This window comes from Monosiga brevicollis, genomic scaffold, assembly GCF_000002865.3.
Source record: "Monosiga brevicollis MX1 MONBRscaffold_3 genomic scaffold, whole genome shotgun sequence".
Taxonomy (NCBI): Eukaryota; class Choanoflagellata; order Craspedida; family Salpingoecidae; genus Monosiga; species Monosiga brevicollis.
In genome coordinates this window covers 1,156,052-1,176,084 of record NW_001865040.1, presented here as the reverse complement: position 1 = coordinate 1,176,084, position 20,033 = coordinate 1,156,052, and the positions used below count along the sequence as shown (strand labels likewise).

The following is a 20,033-nucleotide window of genomic DNA, read 5'->3' as shown; positions in this document are numbered from 1 at the left end:
GGCAAAGATCAGCCAACGCAATGACCGACCTGGTGCAGAACCATTGCTCCATCATAAGGTCCAGCTTGCGAAGGCAAGTGTGTCATGAGATGGGGTGGTGGATGAACAAAAGTCAGGCGCACACAGAGGGGCTCCATCGCGGTTGAAATCTTGGCCTCGAGGTTTTCCGTCAATAAAATCTTGCGCGTTGATAACCTAATCCCATCGCAACTGGTCATGAGAGAAGGCGATGTGGACCAGGCCAGAGCCTGCGGGTGTCTTGACGCACCCGCCGTGGAAAAGATTGCAGCGATGCAAATAAGCTAGTCCGGCACTAGCCCCTGCGGCAATATCACAATACTCGCGACAGGTAAACTTTTCCTCGGAATCAATCTATCCAGAGCGCAGACCGAGTCAGCTCACATAAAGGTGACAACGAAATGGTATTCAAACCCCCGTGGCGGGGATCTGGGCTGACAACGAGCAGATGCGCACCACGTCTTTGAGAGAACACGCAAGTAACTCAAGCACGAGCTTGGGGCGCTCTGTCACAGCCACCGTGGCCCCAAAGAATGCCACCAAGTTGGGGTGACGCAATAAGGATTGCTTGGAGAGCTCCTTCTCCCAAAGCTCGGCGTAATAACCATTGCGGACCGTCTCCGACATTCGCCGGACAGCCACGCGTGCACCTGCCCAGAAGGCCTCACGTGTTTCGCAGAAGGTGCCCTGAGCGAGGGTGCACACGTTGATCAGGGCATCTGCAGGTATACACCAGCTGCTACGAATCTTGTTCAGAGATTTCTCAAGCTCGCCGCGTGCTGCAACTTCGGCCTCAACTTCGGCTTCCAAAGCAGCATTGCGTTTCTTGTATTCGGCAATAATTGCCATGTCTTGCGCGCGCAATTGATCTAGTGAGTGCGCCAAATATTGCTGCTGGCGTTGAGAATCCGCTGCCTGAGCCTCTGCCGTGGCCCGAGCCTGTGACATGCGTATCAAAGAGACAATAGAAAGAGCACATTGGTGGCTGGTCAAACAAAAGGCCCTCTCAGACACGGCACCTTTCTGGACCCCCGAGGCGGCAAAGACAACCCTTTGCCGGAAACATCTTGACTAGGTTGAGTGCTGACCTGCTTGGCCTTGCGCAGTTCGGAGCGCATGGCATCGTCTTTTCCTTTGTCCTTGCTTGAAGTTGTGGTTGTTGGTGAGATGGAAAACACGTGCTCCAGCTAGACCAAGAAAAAAAAATGAGCGCATTCTGTGAGCGCAGCACCATCCCTTGCAGACCGTGCAGGCCGAGAAACACCAGCGGTGGATAATGCGTACCCCAGGGTCTGGGGCAAATGATACATGGCGTGAGCTTGGGGTACTGCAACCAGAGCCGTGGGATGACGCACTGCCCACGCTTGCCGCGCTATTGGATCGAGGAAACACACTACCCGTAGCTGACTTTCGCCCCGGTGGCAGGTCGTTCAGGCTGCCGTCGCGCGAGAGAGGGGAATGGCGAGCTCCGCGACTATCTGTTGGTCTATGATGTCGATCGGCCGCCATGACCAAGCTATCGGCCGAAGACCCATCAGCAACAATTGCAGAACCCTCCATGCGAGCTCTTTGCTCCATGGGAGGCAGCTTGGTTGAAGACGTGCCCGAATCTGACGGTGCATGGCCACTGTGGGGGTGAGAAGCCTCCACCTCTGTGACGCTGTCCAAACGATCCAGAAGAGACTCCCCACGTGCATAGACGCGATGGGGCCGCGCAACCTGATCCAAACGATGGAAAGACAAACGCAGGCACCCAATGTCAGGGGCAGTGGATTCGCGTTACGTGATGTCCATGCGTATGTGTGAATGGGCCGCGCGGTGAACAGACGCGAGAGACATGCCTTGCCAAGATCTTGGCCAAAAGGCTCGTCTCCAACACGCTCCAAACCTAAAAGTTGTGTGAATCCCCAGCCCGTTGCAATCAGCAAGGACGAAGTGCAAGGGCAGAGACAGTCCTGTATGTTCGACATTAAAGGGACGCTGCGCGTCGCGATCGGGCACGGGATGCCTACCGGTGACATCCCAGTACTTGAAGGACTCATCCCAGGAGGAAGAAAGAAGCAGATGCTGAGTGGGACTGAAACAGCAAGCAGAAACGGTACTCTTATGTCCGGAGAAAGTGCGGGCCTCGCTGCAGTCATCGACGTGCCAAACCTTGATAGTTGCATCGGCCGAGGCCGTGGCGAGAAGCCATCCGCCGTGGTCAAAGGCGAGATGGGTGATGGCATCAGCATGTGTGGTGACGATTTTCATCATTGAGGAGTGCTCAACGTGCCAGATGTGAACAACGCCGTCGCGGCCACCAGAGACGACGAGGTGCGAATCAAGTGGACTAAACGCAACGCCTGTGATGGCATCTGAATGACCGCCGTACGAGCGCATGAGCTTGCCCGTGTTGGCGTTCCAAATCTTCAGAACAGTGTCTTCACCCCCTGAAGCGATGAGGCGGCGGCCCGCTGGTGAAGCAGCAATGGCAAAGATGGAGCCCGAATGGCCGACCAGCTTCTTCACGATGGTGGCGCGTTCAACGTCCCAAACAATGACGTTGGCGTCGGCCCCGCTGCTGATCAGTTTGCCCCCATCAGCGGTAAAGGCGATGGAGAATACCTCGCCTCCATGACCGCGCAGGGTATGCACCAGTTGCCCCGTGTTCGCTTTGTAGACCTTGATGGTCTTGTCCTTGCTGCAGCTGGCCAACAGGAGATCATTGCTGCTAAAGCACACGGCGTTGACGCGATCCGCGTGTCCCTTCAGGGTCCGGATGGGTGTTTCCGCTCGCAGATCGAAGAGCTTGGCTGTGCGATCGCGCGAAGCCGTAGCCACCCGGCTTCCATCATGAGAAACAACCACATGCATGACCGGCCCAACATGGGCCGTCACTGACTGCATAAATCCCGCCATCTTCCTGACTCCCCCCTCTGTGGAGTTTGAGCGCCACACACACACACACTGTGTGTGAGAGCAAGAAAATTTAAAAAAAAATGTCAGCCGCACGGCGCGCAATACAATCTGACAATTTCATGATCTGACAATACGTTGTACAACCATTTCACCCTCTGTGTGTGTGCGTCTGTGAGTGCGTTTGTGTTGGTGGATCTGTGGGCGAGCGGTCACTCGGCTGGGGTCACTAGCACCACGATCTGCCCCTTGGTTTCAGTTCAGGAGTTCATTCTGCTTGATCGTTGGCTGACAGGAGATCATCAAGCAACCAGAATCGTCATGTGTGCCATGCTTGCTCGCGCGCCCTTGCGCCGATGGCCGGCGCTTGGGACGGTCAGCAACCTTCAACGTCAAGCAGCCTCGACCAAGGTGTTCGCTGAACCGGAAGCGCATCGCAAGGTACACCTCGACTCACGCGGCTTAGCTTGAAGCATTGGTTGAATGAAACAAAGCCACCGTGCACGACTTCTCACCGGTCTACTTGCTAGGTGGAGAACCAGGTCAACAGCCTGGGGGATTTCAATGCCTTCAAAGCCGACCCATGCCTCCAGGATGCTGTCCTCCGCGCTGGTGCTTCGTGGGCAACCGAACATCTTGAGAACGTTGGAGCCGTAGCTGGCAGTACTTGGATGCAATCCTTGGCTGTGCAGGTAAGCCCACCCCTTCCTGTCCCCTGATCTGAGCATCTCACCTGAAATTACAAGAGGCATATCGATGCGCACCGATGCTCGAGCACACCGTGCACCCTCATTCATTCCTGGTCTTCCTTGTTGATGGCGTGTCCCTAGGCTAACACGCATCGCCCCATCATTCACACCCACGATGATCGCGGCCGTCGCGTGGACATGGTTCAGTATGATGACAGTTACCACACCATCATGGAGTGCGTTGATTCTGCTAGGCTGTGCAAGCCATGACTTGCGCCGGTCGGGCTAAAACTCATCGCGACACACAGTATCTGCTTTTCTCAGGGCGTACCCAACTATGGCTGGACCCATGAAGCTGAAAAGGGTGCTCAGGTGTGGCTTGCAGAGTCTTGCACGAACCACCAAGCCCAAGCGTTTTCCTTCACTCTTTCCGTCGCTCACCTCCACCCTTTGACGTTGTGATCTTTTTCTTTGCAAAAAGTCGGCGCGCTCTGCTCTCTCGTATATGATGTATCAAGCGGAGAGTGGTACTCAGTGCCCCCAGACCATGACCTTTGCCTGCGTTCCAGTTCTGCGCAAGGGGCTGAACGAAGAGCAAGCTCGATATGGGTGGGTGTGGCCGTGCCGATTCCCCCTTGCACGCCTCATGTAGCTCAATGCCGCGCATGTTTCATCAAAGTCTCTTGTTTATGATCGTCCGGTTATCCATAACCATGAGTCACTCACTCCCCTTGCCTCTCTTGTGTCGGATTAGTTGGGCTGAAAAGGCTGCTTGCCCTGACTACGACCCCCGAAACGTACCCGTCTATGAGAAGGAGGCCGTGACCATCGGCATGTCCATGACAGAGGTCCAAGGTGGTTCGGTGCGTGTCGAGCTCACACACACATGCACTAGATTGCACTTTGACCCACACTGGTCATTGATCTCGTTCATTCACTAAGACACCGTGCTTTGATCTCAACAGGACGTGCGAGCCAACTCGACCTTCGCCGAGCCCTTAAAGGGCTTTGAGCACGTGCGAGGTCACCTCCTACATGGACACAAATGGTTCACATCTGCACCCATGTCCGATGGTTTCCTCACCCTGGCCCAAGTCTGTTTGTGCCGATCCCTATCTACTTCTGGCATTCGCTTGCCTCCTTGCCATCTATCATACGCTAGAAAGGAGGAGGGAGATGATTCAGTTTGCTTCTCGATGAGAGCCACCTTGCGCGACCTCTCTTACCTCTTCTCCGCCTTGATCATCCTGACAGACTTCCGAGGGTTTGTCTTGCTTTCTGGTGCCTCGTTGGGTCCCGTCTACGGGCGAGCGCAACCAGGGCCTGCAATTTCGCCGACTCAAGGTCAGTCACTTAAAAAAAAAAAACACGGGCTTGACCTGACATCGTTTACCCCTCATGCCCCATTGTGCCCCGATCCACTCGGGCGGGCTCATGCTCAACTTGACTGTGAACTGACGACCTGGTTTCTTCTGTCATACTGTAGAATAAGCTTGGGGACCATTCCAACGCATCCAGTGAAGTCGAATATCACGGTGCCTATGCTGAGCTGGTGGGCGAACCTGGCCGGGGCGTGCCGACGATCATTGACATGGTGCAACACACTCGGTGCGTGTGTTGCTGGAAGCCAGTTTCATATAATGTGCTGTTCCTGATTCAAGTGACACACTGCCCCCTAACCACTGGCCTGCTGCTGATGTCGATGCTTTAGCCTGGACTGCTTGGTTGGCAGCGCTGGCCTTATTCGCCGCTGCTTGAGCGAGGCGCTTCATCACACCTCTCAGCGCGCTGCCTTTGGAGCGAAGCTGGCCGATCAACCTCTCATGAAGGCCGTCCTCACCGATCTGGTGCGTTTGTGTGCCCCCCCTTTGACGTTCCTTCGCAAAATGACTTTTGAACAGACGACACGGCAGTTCGTAATTTGCTGCGCTTGCACCACGTCTTCCTCCCTCTTTGGCGCGTCATGAGCAGATTGTTGATTCTGAAGCCGCTACGGCTTTGGCCTTCCTCGTTGCCTCGACCTTTGACAATGACGGCGACAAGGTTTGTTGCGAACACCTGATTTGTATTATTTTTTCCCTGTTTCTTCCTTCGTTTTTCTCTTGGCTTTGAAGAAGCAAAGGCACAGGGTGTGTGGGCAGAAGGAAGATGTGTAGCTGTGTTTTTATGTGTATGCCAAGGTTCCGTTGGTGTGACAATGAACGCACGCCTTGCCCCGCTTTGCCACTCGTGGTCTGTGGGCTTTTTCTAGAAATTTGGACGCATTGCGACTCCCATTGGCAAGTACTACGTTTGCAAACGGGCCCCACACTTTGCTTATGAGTGTCTGGAAGCTCTTGGCGGCAACGGTTATGTGGAGGACAGCATCATGCCGCGCCTTTACCGCCAGGCTCCGCTGAATGCCATTTGGGAGGTGAGTGGTTTTGCATATGGCCCTTGAGGGAGAAAGAGTGTAAAATGTGCTTGGTCTATTCTTCCTCGACTAGGATCGATCTCTTCTAGTTCAGGCTTGTCGTTCACTCATACACGTGTCGATGCATAAACAGGGTTCTGGCAACGTGATTGCTCTGGACGTTTTGCGCTCTGCTGCCCGTGAACCAGAGTAGGTTCCTGCTGCGTGTCGCGGGCTGCGTGTCGCTATATCAGCTCTCTCTTTTTTTTTTTTTCTTTTTTTTTTCTTCAGTGGGACGCTGGTTGATATCCCTCTGTCTGGTTTGTTGACCCTGTCTTCAATCCGTCATGTGACATCTGTTGGTGCTGCTCCTTTAATCCTCCATAGAACGGTCGAGGTCTTGTTGCAGCGCCTGGGTTCCGTCCAGGGTGTACCAGCCTACGACGCTGCACTGAAGCGGGTACGAACCGTTTTGCGTTGGTTGCTTGTCTGCGTGCTTGATGTTGCCATGCACTCGTTTTGTGTTTCACTTCTGGCGCATGCTTGCATCCTTTAGCTTCATGGACTCTTGCACTCCGTGCAAAAGGACATGAGTCAGGCACGCGCACTTGTTGGACAGGCCGCCATGCTTCTTCAGGTTTGTGCTTCGTCTGTGTTGATGGCACTCAGGCCAGCCTTTGCTAACTGGTTCGTGCCTCTTTGGCATTTTTGTCGGACAGGCATATGCCCTGTCCCTGCAGACAAACACAGAGACCTTTGAGCTCTTCTGCCAGGTACGGTCACCTTGTGGCGAGGCTTGATGTTTGAGCTTGTCGATGACCCTTCTTGTCGAAGTATTTCCTTTGTCTACTCGATTGCAATAAAGGTGGAAGCTCATGCATGAACCGGCACTGACTTGGGTGCCCCTGATTGCAGCGTCTTGATGGTGGCCAGTTGGCCTATGCTCGTGATTACGGCACTGTGTCCTACCCCGACACAGTGTTGCGCAGCCGGCTTGATGCACTGCATGCCGCCTGTGTGCACGATGACCTCGAGTAGGGCGATGGACATTGACGGCAACAAAGTGACTAGTTTCTATCCACGCGACCCTTGATCCGCAGTCGTGGGATAGAGCACGCTTCAGCTGCAGGACTGGCATCGCTGGCGTTTCACGTGTGTGCAGCGTCCGATTGAGCAGTATTGCTCTGGCTGTACCAAATCATCTTCTTTTTGTTGATGCTATTTTTGCTTTTCGCAACTGCGTGGGGGCCCTGCGACATGGGTGACCGTTCCTTTCCTACTCGTTTCCACGGTCCTTGGTTTGTCGGTCTTGTTGTACAACAGCTTCTTTTCCGTGTGCACCAGTCTGCTGCTGCATGTAGTTTGTCGGGCATGCATCCACGGCGTCGTTCTGCGGATTCGATCCATCCTTGAAGGTGACAACCGGTCAAGCACAGCAAGACATCCGTTCTCTCAAGATCAGGGTTTTTATCATCAGTACCAGAGTAAGATGTCATCCACACACAGCAACATCAGTTCACAAGTCAACACTTCAAGGATCAGGATCAGTGTTATTTGCTTACCCCAAAAAGAACAAGAACGACTAGCACACAAAGAAAAAAAGAAAGGCAGCAAACCGCAGGCTTAGCACGATAAGCACGTCATCCAACAATCACAAGACGAAACAACAACGACAACAACAACCAAAAAAAAAAAAACAAATGCAGGTCACAGTCGACGACCATTAGCATCAAAGTTCCACACCACTCAACAGCTTGCAAGCATTTCCCGCCAAAAACAACCAAAAATTGTCGACAAATTCAACGAAAATTAACGTGCGAATCTGTTATCGAAATGCAGTTCTCCGTTCAGCAGACACCAAATCCCATCCACCCTGAAGGAGAGCCGAACCAACATTATGGACGTCCAGTGCGACAATGTTGGGTTGCGCGAGCTTCGCCGGCGGCTGGACGAGTTGATGAACAAACTTCTTCACCAACTGGTCGCTGGAGACAGTCCCCACTTCCGTCTGCCCAGCCATGTCAGATTCGACGCTGACAAGGGCTACTATCGCCTCACAACCGCAAGCCATCTGATGGTGCGCAGCCAATCACCACGATTCGAGTACATACTGCGCCTTTGTCAAGAAATGTATGCGCTCATCGGCACACACAGCTCGCGCACCGTGCGGGATATTTTCTACAACGGCCGGTCGAGCTTTCGCACCCAACACGACGCCCAACAAGCATTGCTCGACATATCAACACTGCTGTGCGTGCGTCAGGAAGCACTGCCCGTTTTTGCCAGCAACAAGGGGCTTGTGTGCGGGGACATCACTCTTCTCGACAGCATGGGACGGACGCTCATTAGCCGCGAACAAGCAATATCGCGCTCCGACAACCTCATTCCCTCGTTAAGGGTTTGTTCTCCTGCCACGTTAGAAGAGGGCTGCATGGAAGATCAGACTCACCGGGCTATGGGACATTGTTCCGCTGCGCGCGCAGGACCTCGGTCGTGGCGTGTCAGTGACTGCAGATGCACAAGTTGTGCTGGTTGTGGAAAAAGATGCCGTATATCAGGCAAGACATGCGATGCAAGTCGTTGGGTGGCCGAGGGCGCCAAGCGATACTTTGTTTGATTCTCACTTGCATGAATGTCATCGCGCGCATAAACCAACAGCAATTGTTTGAAGCGGGTGTTCCCAGCAAGCTCCGCGCAATACTCGTGACAGGCAAAGGATACCCGACGTATTCCACTCGCTTCTTTGTTCGAGAACTATGCGCACAGCTGCAGCTCCCACTGCTCATACTCTGCGATGCCGATCCACACGGCGCAGCGGTACGTCAGATGCACGTGTGGAAAATGAAGGAACAGTAACAGGATACCACATATGGAGCGCCCTCTCAGCGCCCTCCCGTGCACGTAGATCATGCTCATTTATCGCAGCGGTAGCCAGGTTCAAGCCGGCTGCAACCAGGTCCTGGCGTGCCCGCATGCCCGTTGGCTCGGCCTTTGGCCTGCTGACATTGCCCGGTATGCATCACGTCTGGCCTCTTCACAACTGGTTGGCCTGCCGCAGCGGTCGCAACAATTGGACGACAGGTGTCCATTCTCACGGGTTTCAACACTCTTAGGTTTGATCTGAAGGCTGCCTGTCTACCACAAGAGGGAAATGATTTCAATCTGCTGGAGCGCCTGCTGGCACATCCTGCTCTTCACCCCAAGGAGCGAGCAGGACTGCAAGAGATGGCTACGGCGCGAACAAAGGCAGAGCTGGAAGCCATCAACGTACACCACCCTCGCTTTCTCTCGGATCGCTACTTGCCGATCAAGGTGCGAGAGGCACTTCAAGGATAATTCGCAAGGGACTTGTTGGAAGTGATCATTCAACACCTGAACTTGGCAGTGTCACATTTTAATTTTCAGGTGCATCGTCATGAGACGACTGAGCGATGGCAGAAATGAAGAAGGGAAAGGGAGAGAGGGAGGCAAAGAATGGGGTCGAACCCCACGCGACTCTCGCAACGTAAACTTGCAAGACGAGAAATTCAAAACAGAGCACACAAGAAATATGTCCGAAGAAAAGCACGAAACAAAACGGTACAGCTGACGAGAGCATGTATTCAACGTGGCAAGACGCGCAGGACATGCGAATGGCAGGTTGCGATGGCGCGACTTTGCGCGCAAGAGAAGCAAGCGCGCATGTACACGCGCATCTCACTTGCGAAGCAACAAGTACAAGTGTGAGCTGCTCTCGCCTGGGGATCGGGTCTGGATGATAATGTTGCCTTCCTTGCCCACCACTTTGAAGGTTTCGCCACCGTCTTTCATCTAGACGTGACAGGGTCAAGGTGAGCTTGGAGCTCGAGGCGGCCCGCGAGGTGGGAACAATACACAGCAGATAAAGTAGCGCAGCACCCAAGCAGGCACAGACCTGGTGGGTAATCTTGCCAGTGTGAACGGAGCGACGTTCCATGCGGCTTTCACTAAAGGCAATCACAGCATCTCGCGTGTAGACGACGTCCTAAGTGTTCAGCAGCAAGTAAGAAGAGGCGCTGGGTGACATCACCCGGGCGCACGCGAGGCGCCAGACGACTTTCAAAAACCAGGGGGCTGACTGTAATCGAGGCGGACCAACCTGAGGCAAAGCGTCGAAAACAATTTTCTCAGGTTCGCCTGGGCGAGGGCACGGCTTGCCTTCACGGTCAACAAAGCTCGCCACATCTGCGCTCGAGCAACAAACAGTCAGGTGTTAGACTGCGAACGCTGGCAACAACTTGGAGCTGGCAAGGGGGCGCGGCGCATGGTACGGCGCAAGTCACTGGCGCCACAACATACTGGAGAAGCACAACATGAAGCGGTCCAGGCCAACTTGCGTGACGGCGGTCGCAAAGACGTCTTCACGACCCGACCTGACTCGGACTATTGTCGTAAAACACGTAGGAAGGGGCAGGGTGCACGTGATGAGGAGTTGTGATTGGTTCAGGCGGACAGCTACGTTGGGCAAAGTTTTGATTCGGGACTCGATCACGGGTCACACTCACCCCAGCCAAGATCAGCCGACATGTGCTTGGCCAGCTTTTCCGGTGGAAAGTTGGGATTGACAATGGCCAGAGCCTTGGAGCGGGTCTGCTTGTCGCGGGTGGCACCCACGCATAGCACAGGCAAGGGCTCGTCCGGGAGGACGAGCAGCTCCATCATGGGCGGGGGAAGGTCAAAGGGTGTTTGAAAGTCCTTGAGCTTCATGAATTTCTTGCGGGGCGCGTACCACTGCATCAGGAGCAGCTGGTGTGCAATGGCAACACAGAGGAAGGTGTAGTTGGTCACGGGGGTGACAGCAACGGCACACTTTTGTGCATTCTCGACAAGCTTTGTGGTTTTGAATCGGATCTCCTCGCCCGGTGGCACGAGCAACGAGTTGAGGTCGTGCACACAAACCAGACCCGAGCCTGAGGGGAGAGAAGGGCATGAGATCGAGCATTCACCAAAAGGGCTGCACATGAGAACAGGAGATCAAGGTCATGGCGTACCGGAGATGGACACCATCATGCGATCATCGTCCATGACGTATAGCCAGCGGCAGGGACGACGAGAAACTTGCACTAGCTCACGCTTGTCACCGCTCGTTTCGAGGACGTAGAGTCCAGTGGTTGCACCGACAATAATGTACAGGAGGGGTTCGCCAGATGAAGGCGTGTAGTGCCAGCTTGAGGCGCAGAGAACATCCAGAGGGCAGCCAGCAAAAACATTGGTCAGAACAAAAGATGAGCGGGCCGGGTCCGGCACGGTACTGCGGGGTGCCGGAGCCAGGTTGGGCCCGCTGGCGGCGGCAACGGCTTGACGTCGCGGCACCAAGGCCTCGTATGGCTTGACATCACGTTGTTGCCAGTTGTCGTACGGGTCCTCGTATTGCTTAGCAGCCCCAGCACCCATGTCATCATCAGGTGACAGGGTGTCCACGTTCAAATCTGAAGCCGGGGTACTGCGTCCCACCACCTTGGATTCCACGCTAAGATAGTTTCAAGGTGATGATGCGCGGCGACAGAGTCGAGTTGAGCCGAGTTGGGCAAGGCATCAGGCGCTAGTGCGTCGTTTAGCACCCGTCTAGCTGTAGAGCGAGAGCGAGAGCGAACAACGAACCGTTGAAGCTTGCTTTGGCCCGGCACCAGAGTGCTGCTGCCATCCAGTTCGGTGTCCTCTTGGTAAATGGCCTTGTCAGCATCTTGGCTGGCACCAGGGGCCGCTTCATAGCGAAAATGGCACAAAACATTTTCAGTTCAAGTGAAAAACAACACGACTGAAGGCGGATGCAGAGAAGATGTGGGTGGCCGTGCTTACCGCCCTGCATGCCAGTCACGAGCTGCTGAAGGCGCTTGGGGTTGTTGCGAATCTGCTTGAAGAAGGAGTGCTGTTGAAACACACGAGTTGAGTGATAGCGTTTGGTTACTTTCCAGCGCCATGTCCGTTTGCGTGTGTGTATGGACGGAGACAGCATCTCGTACCTTGGTCAAAGCACCTGCACTGGGACGCTTCTGAGGGTTCTTGACGAGGGTAGCCTTGATAAACTCGCGAAAGTCCTTGGACCATCGCGACTTGTCCGTCAGCTTGGGAGGAGGATTTTTGGGGATCAAGTAGAGGGCGCGCATGGGATGGAGGTCAAACCTGGAACGTAGCAGGACCAGCATGAGTGAAGCACGGCAAGGAACAGTCACAAAGAAGACAACCATTCACATGGTGTGGGCAATACGAGAAAAAGAACAAGTACAGGCAAGACCGGAAAGCGAGGCGCCCCGGATAGGCATGGCATACATTGGTGGCTGCATCTCGGCCATTTCGATGCAGGTGATGCCCATGGACCAGACGTCGCAGCGGCTGGTATAGCCATCCGGCCCCATCTGGTGAAGCGTGCAGCGCCAAAAACAAAAACAAAAAAAGAGCCGGTGAGACACACAATGAGTCATTCGGTCAGGCAGTTATAGCTGGCAGATGATTTGCAATGCTGTGATTGAACGGACCTTCATTTCGACCGCGATAATTTCGGGCGCAATCCAGTATGGTGTGCCGATGAAGGACTTGCGCTTGGCCAAGGTGGAGGTGAGTTGAGCAGAGACACCCAAATCTGCCAGCTTGACGCAGCCGTCCTCGGTGAGGAGAATGTTGCCACCCTGCAGATGCGATGGAGGGTGCAGAGGGGGTAGACACGGCAGCATGAATAAGAGAGCCGCCGCGGATTACGTGCGTGATTGAGGACGAGGGAGAGACCGAGTAACACTGTACGCGCTGAAATCTGAGGGCGGAATGGAGGCGGACCTTGATATCACGATGCACAAGGTGCGACTGATGCAGATATTCCAGGCCGAGGAGAGAGTAGAAGGTAATGTGAGCAATAACGTCTTCCTCGAGGGGAGTGCAGTTTTTGTTGTAGATGTCTGAGACTGAGCCGCCGCCGCAGTATTCCATGGCAATCCACATGGTGTGACCGCGTTGGAAGGCACCAAAGTAAGCCACAATGTTGTCGTGCTTGCACGATTCAAGCATGCGAATCTCGTTTTGCACATCCTCGAGCTCATCACCTGAGTCGCGACCGAAATGAGAGGAGCACGACATGTCAGCAGGGCAGGGAGACGAGGCAGGCGAGGAAAACAAAAGGGAGCCGCGTTGACCCACCATCCTCCATGTTGATCATCTTGACGGCTGCTGACTTGCCCGATTTGATTATACGAGCCTAGCGGGACATTTCGTTCCAGATGAAAGTTGGTGTGAGCGTGAGGTGCGTTGAAGAGGTGATGCACGCCCAGGCAAGCTGATAAACGGGACACTTTGTGCCACCACAGACTTGCACGAAGGTGAGAGGCATGGGGGCGCATGCCCATGGGTCATCAGGGGGGAGCTACAGGCCCAGGTCAAGGGCAGCAATGTGGGCGCTGAGACGCACCTTGTGAACGCTGCCATAGCTGCCGGAGCCAATCTGCTTGATCAGCTCAAATACCGATTCCGGATCGCGACTGGAGATGTGGGGCGTGGCCATGATGGCGCTTGCGTGTGTGCGCGGCGGGAGTCGACACTCGCCCGCCCGCAAAATCTGTGCATTGCCAGGTAGGAGAGAGCGGGCACGGAAACCCAACCAGGCCAAGGAACGAAAGTCCAACAACGGCACATCAAGAATCCATGTGAGTCTCCCAGCCGATTTCAATCCCCGCACAACGTCGTCATCAAGGTCCCCTTCAACACCACGGGTGCAAACGATAGCGCTGCGCGAGCCAGCGACGCGCGCGCGCACACACCGGCCCCACCCCCCTTCTCTCTCTCTCTCTCTCTCTCTCATGCATCTCTCTCTCTCTCTCTCTCATGCATCATCTCTCTCTCTCTCTGTTGACCTTTTTTTTCCGCAGGAACTGACTGACCGATGCTACCAAATGGCAGTCTCGGCCCTCCCCTCGACTCGTCGGTCGGGTGGCTTGCAAGCGCAGCAGCATGTCAGATTGTATTGTCAGCTCATTTCATGCCTTTTGGCGCTGGAGAGGGCACTGCGTTCTCTGTGTTGATTGTTTCTAGCAACAGCGCGAAGAACACATGCACACACACACTGGAACGCTCCGCTCTCGGGCCATCATCATCAGCATCATCACCCTCGTGGACAATGTGTAGCCATCCACAGATTGGACCTGGTGGATGAAGTACTGGTATTTTTCTTGCTAGCTGCTAGTGCAGCGACAACATCAAGGATTTGTGTGAAGTGATCATGCATCGTCGCGATGCTCTCCGTTTCCCCTGCCGTTCGTAGTCGGTGCGAACCCAGCTTGTTTGCTTCGCACCACCCCGTAGCTGCCGCTGCGTCCTCGTGTGGACGCTCCTTTCAGAGCGAGGGCACGTCTCGCTGGCCCAGCTGTATCAGTCAGGCTCGCTCTGCCACCGGTGCGCCCGACACCACAGCTTCACCCGCCAGCTCCTTTGCCATGGAGCTGGATCGTGCAGAGCCCCCTGTCAAACGGGCCAAACAGCCGGCCCCGGCCATCGAGCGCCAAGGGACCCTGGGGTTGAAAAGGCGTGCCGACAGCTTGGATAGTGATAGCGAACTCTTGGCTTGGAGTGCCTGCCCCACATCGGACGCCTCCTCAGTTGATTGGCGTGAGAAGCGCTTCAGGCCTGTGAGCATGCCGGCACCGCGATGGCCTCGCACCGCTGCTGGCGCAACACAGGCAGTGCCAAGCGCGAGTGCAGGTGTGGGTTTGGATACTGCAATGAACGCTCCGACTGTCAATACCTTGACCGAGCCGCCCGCCATCGAGGAGCTCGATGACCAATGTGTCGAGCTTGAGGCGGAGCCGTCTTTGTTGAGCATGTTGCAGCATCAGACCATGGACGTTCTTCCCCGTCCCGTCTATGAATCCATGTACGTGCAGTCGAGCTCGCATGCAGACTTTTCATGCTTGTCAATGTCCATCTGTATGGCTCATATTGCCTGTCGTCGTCGCTTCGATTACAACTCACGCTGCATGTGTTTTGCCATGTGTCACGCACATTTCTCTTGCGTTGGGGTGTGGTGTAGTAAGCAAGATATGCAGCTGCAGCAAGAATGTTATGCCCTGGTTCCCTATGAGTCACGGGCGGCCTTTCTTGCCCGAGCAGCCGACTATGTCAACCCAGGGGAGGCAAGGCCCTCATCGATGGGAGATGACAACGTAGATGAAGAGAATGGCGAAGCTATTTTGGCAGCTGACTGGTCTTCACGGTCATCTGGCTCTCCCACCTTTGAGGACGCTGCAGTGGTGGAGCACATCTTTGCCGACAGTTGTGGCAGCATGGAGGTGGATGCAGAGACATAACGTTTGTCACGACTGATTGATTGATCATCACCTCTTTCCTTCCTTCCATCATAAAACCTTGTTTGCTGCTGCTGCTGTATTTTGAGTGATACCCATTTGTGCGCCAGGCGTATAAGAAGCCACTGAGTGGCTTGAGCACGCTCCAAAATTCAATACTGTATCTTTCGTTCCATTCCATTGTGCGCATGGTAGATCAGGTAATTATTGGGGGGAAAGAGAGAGAGAGAGAGAGAGAGAGAGAGAGAGAGAGAGAGAGAGAGAGAGAGAGAGAGAGAGAGAGAGAGAGAGAGAGAGAGAGAGAGAGAGAGATTTAGGAAAAGGATTGAACAGAAACAGAGGTGAGATGAAGTAACGGGCAAACTGTCAATTTCTTTGAAAGGCGACCATTTGGTTCGCGCAACGCTGCAAGCCGTCACAGCGTTGCGCGGCCCGCGTTAAAAACTTTGGGATGGCGCAATCTCCGACCTCGTCAACCAAAGGGAAAAGGCTGCTCCTGAATGGAAGAAAACAACCTGTTTACCGGGCCTCGTGGCGGTACCACTTGGTCAGGGGGCCCTTCTCGGAAAAGAGCTGGCAATGGCAGCCATCGGGGACGAGACGGCCCTCCTGACGCAGCTTGTCAAACTCATCGCGATCCCACTTGGTGAAACCCCACTTGCGGGAGACAATGATGAGCTGACGGCCAGGGAACTTCATCTTAGAGCGGCGCAGGGCCTCAATGACGTGATCCTTGTTGGCGTCGCGCGAGCGCACCGACATGATGGGCTGGCCGATACGGACACGAGCCACCTTGCCAGCGGGCTTGCCGAAGGCGCCACGCATACCGGTCTGCAGACTGCACATCAGAATGGGACCAACAACAACGGAGAGACAGCCATGAGACACGGCCGCAGGAAAGGAATGCAATATGATCCAAGACAATCAGACGACTAGTACCACGTACCGATCAGCACCGGCGCAGGTAAGCATCTTGTTGATGCGGACAACGTGGAAGGGGTGGACGCGGATGCGAATGTGGAAACCTTCCTTGCCGACCGTCTTGACAAGGTACTTGTTGCAGCAGATACGGGCGGCCTCAAGAGCCTCCGACGAGATCTGCTCAATTTCGTTGGACACCATGTGCACGCACAGAGGGAAGTCCATCACGTGGGCGCGCTTGCGACCCAGATCATAGATGCGGATCTTGGGGTCAGGGACAGCGCGGACGAAACGCGACTTGGGGTACGGCTTGTTCTTGCAGTAGCGCGAGCAACGGGCGGGACGGCGACCCATCTTGACGGTCTATCGATACAGAAAAGGGCAGCCAAGGAGCAGGCATCATTGAGTTTACACGTGCGTCTTCATTTGATCCATGTGCTCCAGACCCAGATATGCATGCAACAGTATGACTTGACAGCACGTAGAATGCATTGGGCAGCCACAAGTCCAGACACATGAAAAAGACTCCGCACGCAGGCATATGCACCCTGTCTGTCTGCCAAATGTGCACCACACTTCCCCTCCTCGCTCCACAATCATCCATTCATCCATCCATGCTGTCAGCGCACAAAGATGGCGCGGGCAGGCCCGCCTCTTGACTAGCAGCGCGGTGTATGCGCAGCCACGGTAATGAGCCGCTCTGAGGCCGAAGGGCCCATGCAACTGCAGCACTGGGGCGAGGGGGCCTGCCGCGGGCCGACACTTTAACATGCTGGATCACCCTGTCTTGTCTGGGGTCAGGGCAGGCAGCGGCGAACAGGGCATGCTTTGCGTCGCGCACCAAAGGTCACGTCCGGACAAAAATGCAAAGACCTTGAGGTCAAAGACCAGTTTGCACAATGTGGGGATGTGACGTGGGCGACGGGGGGCATGCCCTGTTGCGCGCGCGCTCCGCCCGACGGCGCCCCTTCCCCGGTGATGATCGAGGCCAGCATTGTCTCACACAGCAGAAGAGAAAGGCGGAGGAGGTCTGCGAGTGATGGAGGTGTTGACCATCGTCATGATGCGCTCACCTTCGCCAGTAGCGGTAAAGTGGCACAGGCTCACACGGGTCTCAAACTTGAATTGTTTTTGCCTCGTTTTTACCCCGCATGGCCATTCCAGAAGCAACACGCACGAGCACCGTGTTATACATACCATCGCCAACAGATGTTCTCAATACCATCCTAGAAAGTAAAATAATTTATTTTCAAGGCGAATCCTCCTTTTGTCAGATAAAAAGCGTCGTGATCACTTTGTTTGTGGCACGAGAGAGAGAGCGAAGAGACACACGACGAAGATCTCCCTCTGTTTTTTTTTTCTCTCTCTCTCTCTCTCTCTCTCGTTGTGCTATTCCTTTGTGTCTTTGTACACCTCTCTCTCCTCCCAACCAATCTCTCTCTGTATTTTTTGTTTTTTTTGGCTGATCGGCATTGGGTGCTGGTGACTCCTGATCGCTCTCGCAAGTAAGACTGCCATTTGGCCCTCGGTCTGCGCTCCTCTGTCTTTTACGCAGGCATCAACTTTGACACGAACATACAGGAGAGAGAGAGAGAGAGAGAGAGAGAGAGAGAGAGAGAGAGAGAGAGAGAGAGAGAGAGAGAGAGAGGGAGGGCGACAAGCACATCTACCATATTGAATGGTAAAGCTCACACCTCATCATTGGTTTCCGTCTCTAGGTGCGTGACTTCATTGCATTTGGTGTGCGCATGTCCCACAGGATCAAGAGTAGCGATGGCTGCCGCTCCCTCCACTTCCAACTTGCTGCAGGTCAGCGTCACCAGCTCCACTGCTGCTGATGGGAACTACAGCGCCGACTTTCGCGTACGTCGATTCTGATTCCAAACCTATCCCGTGTTCGCCTTTGCTCGAAATCAAACCGAAACCTCGCATCGGATGGCTTGGCATGGCCATTCATTGACCCTCGTGCGCCCCTCTCGATTTTATCACCTCTCATGCCAGGCCACGATGAGCCCCGCGACGACGACCTCCACGCACGTTCCCAACGCTTGTCCCTACACACACAAGCCCTTCGTGTGGCTTTGGCCCACCAGTCAGCGCAAGTAGGTCGCGATTCCAAAATCCGCAATCTGCAATCTTGTGCTTCTCCCGCCTCTATAAGCCATTCGTGCGCTCTGGCGCCCCTTTCCATCTTGGTCGGCGACCCCCACTCGCTGCACGCAACCACCTCATCAACATGCCATGCGTCTGGTTCAGGAGCTATTGCTCGGGGTGTGGGGATGTCGTCTCCGCAGGTGCGCTTGACTCAAAGTTCAGCCTCATTCCCAAGGGCATGCACCTCTGCCCACGCTGCGTCAGCTACGAAATTCCACGCATCTGTGGTTTGCAAGAATGCGACTGGTTCCACGGCTGTCTCTCATCAGAGGAGGCTGAACGTCGCCTGAAACGTGACGACTCGGCCCTCGGTGATTTTTTGGTACGTGGTGGTACAAGGTTGAGGGTCATGCGGCCGTCTCGCACATCTCGTACGCTCGCGCATTCACTTTGGTCCCACTGCGCCGCCCCATCAGATTCGCCTGTCACACAACGAGGAGCATGGTGGCAACCACTTTGTCCTCTCCTGCCGGTCGAGTCCCTCCAAGGTGACTCACGTGGTGCTCATTGGCGAGGCGGGCTCCTGGGGCCTCAGTTTCGCCAAAACTTTCCAGACCATCCAGGAGCTCATCACAGAGACTATGAAGGGCGATGCCATTGACCGTGCGGCCATCGCCGACCGTGAAACCGTTCATGGCAGTTGCCCCAGCTGCACCATGGCCATGGCCAACAATGCAGACCTTTTCTGCTGCAACTGCGGCGCCCGTGTCCGCTCGACCGAGGCTGCGATTGATCATTACGATCGCGTGGGTCGCGAGTACATGTCGGCTGAGTTTACAGCCTAGGCAACCAGACTCGTGCGTGTCCTAACCCCTCGTTTTGCCAAGCCCAAGACAGTGTGTGTGTGTGTGTGTGTGTGTGTGTGTGTGTGTGTGTGTGTGTGTGTGTGTGTGTGTGTGTGTGTGTGTGTGTGTGTGTGTGTGTGTGTGCGCGCGCGCGTGCGTGTGTGTTTTCATGTTTTTATGCCTCCTATATATGCAAGATCGTTTGTCCAGTCGCGCCTGGTCTAGTCACGCCGGTGTTGGAGCAATTCAGCACACCGGCTTGCCATGTCCGTCGGGCGTGGTGATTTGTGTGTGCGTGTCTGTTTTTGTGTCGCTTCTTGACCGTCTGTTGGCGCTCCTTCCCACATTGCATACCTAACATCTTGACTGCGCGTGTCCCTCATACGAGAGGGCGTGCCGTGCCACTGTTTTTCTTTTCCTTTTTTTCAAATGTGACATGCCTGGCACATGGGGCCGTTTGATGGATTGCACCCTTTTCGGTTTTTCTTTGTTTTACATTTTCGATATATTTGTACATTGGGTGAGAGGGGGGTTTCCTGCCCCCTTACCGTGCAACACCCAGTACCTCAACCTTTTTGTTTCTCTTTCACATTTGGGATCCACGCTCTCTGTTACATCTCGTCCGAATTGAGAGCAACATGCATTCAAGGAGGCGATGTTCAAAACGAAGACTCAAGTTCACAGCCCACCTTCTGGACTAGCGACTTCTTTTGATTCACAGACAGCACATCGAAAACATTCATGCTTGACTAAAATGTTCGGTGTGAAAAAGTGAATTCACCCCACCTCTCAGCCCTCGTTTCTTGATTAGCTGACTTGATGCAAAGACCAGAGAGGGAGAGGGAGAGGGAGAGGGAGAGGGAGAGGGAGAGGG

The 20,033-nt window shown here is 54.6% G+C and overlaps 6 protein-coding genes across 6 annotated transcripts in view; 3 read left to right on the top strand and 3 right to left on the bottom strand.

Annotated features, from left to right (window-relative positions):
- Positions 1–1,797: 1,797 nt before the first annotated feature.
- On the bottom strand, positions 1,798–2,907 carry MONBRDRAFT_14831 (uncharacterized protein; the record flags this gene model as incomplete). Its single annotated transcript, XM_001743014.1, has 1 exon — positions 1,798–2,907. The coding sequence occupies one exon, from the start codon at positions 2,905–2,907 to the stop codon at positions 1,798–1,800; it is 1,110 nt and encodes a 369-aa protein (XP_001743066.1).
- A 303-nt stretch (positions 2,908–3,210) lies between these two features.
- On the top strand, positions 3,211–9,333 carry MONBRDRAFT_31227 (uncharacterized protein; the record flags this gene model as incomplete). The annotated part of the gene is made up of 21 exons (XM_001743333.1): positions 3,211–3,357; positions 3,447–3,608; positions 3,747–3,841; positions 3,914–3,977; positions 4,087–4,214; positions 4,360–4,468; positions 4,571–4,699; positions 4,860–4,949; positions 5,092–5,213; positions 5,317–5,452; positions 5,577–5,648; positions 5,857–6,018; positions 6,152–6,207; positions 6,385–6,457; positions 6,554–6,634; positions 6,717–6,770; positions 6,913–7,031; positions 7,837–8,395; positions 8,708–8,814; positions 8,933–9,009; positions 9,056–9,333. Exons 1-21 carry the CDS (start codon positions 3,238–3,240, stop codon positions 9,331–9,333), a joined length of 2,793 nt encoding a protein of 930 aa, XP_001743385.1. The 5' UTR covers positions 3,211–3,237.
- A 2,477-nt stretch (positions 9,334–11,810) lies between these two features.
- Positions 11,811–13,504, bottom strand: MONBRDRAFT_14676 (uncharacterized protein; the record flags this gene model as incomplete). The annotated part of the gene is made up of 6 exons (XM_001743013.1): positions 11,811–12,138; positions 12,286–12,371; positions 12,492–12,641; positions 12,787–13,049; positions 13,144–13,201; positions 13,412–13,504. The coding sequence occupies 6 exons, from the start codon at positions 13,502–13,504 to the stop codon at positions 11,811–11,813; spliced, it is 978 nt and encodes a 325-aa protein (XP_001743065.1).
- Positions 13,505–14,231: 727 nt separating this feature from the next.
- On the top strand, positions 14,232–15,302 carry MONBRDRAFT_35898 (uncharacterized protein; the record flags this gene model as incomplete). Its single annotated transcript, XM_001743332.1, has 1 exon — positions 14,232–15,302. The coding sequence occupies one exon, from the start codon at positions 14,232–14,234 to the stop codon at positions 15,300–15,302; it is 1,071 nt and encodes a 356-aa protein (XP_001743384.1).
- Positions 15,303–15,651: 349 nt separating this feature from the next.
- On the bottom strand, positions 15,652–16,585 carry MONBRDRAFT_17609 (uncharacterized protein). The gene is made up of 2 exons (XM_001743012.1): positions 16,246–16,585; positions 15,652–16,137 (listed from the first exon to the last, which is right to left on the bottom strand). The coding sequence occupies exons 1-2, from the start codon at positions 16,572–16,574 to the stop codon at positions 15,819–15,821; spliced, it is 648 nt and encodes a 215-aa protein (XP_001743064.1). The 5' UTR covers positions 16,575–16,585; the 3' UTR covers positions 15,652–15,818.
- A 1,929-nt stretch (positions 16,586–18,514) lies between these two features.
- The window catches only part of MONBRDRAFT_35896 (uncharacterized protein), a gene marked incomplete at its 3' end in the record, with an annotated part of 2,422 nt that continues 903 nt past the window's right edge, over positions 18,515–20,033 (top strand). Inside the window, exons 1-2 of the mRNA XM_001743331.1 lie at positions 18,515–18,696; positions 18,791–19,120. Coding sequence (XP_001743383.1) covers positions 18,553–18,696; positions 18,791–19,120 — 474 coding nt within the window. The 5' untranslated portion in view covers positions 18,515–18,552. The remainder of the gene's footprint in view (positions 18,697–18,790; positions 19,121–20,033) is intronic.

Coding starts and splice junctions, on each gene's coding strand:
- MONBRDRAFT_17609 (XM_001743012.1), bottom strand. CDS start 16,574: ATGGGTCGCCGTCCCGCCCGTTGCTCGCGCTACTGCAAGAACAAGCCG. Junction 16,138..16,245: donor ACCTGCGCCGGTGCTGATCG/GTACGTGGTACT, acceptor TCTGATGTGCAG/TCTGCAGACCGGTATGCGTG.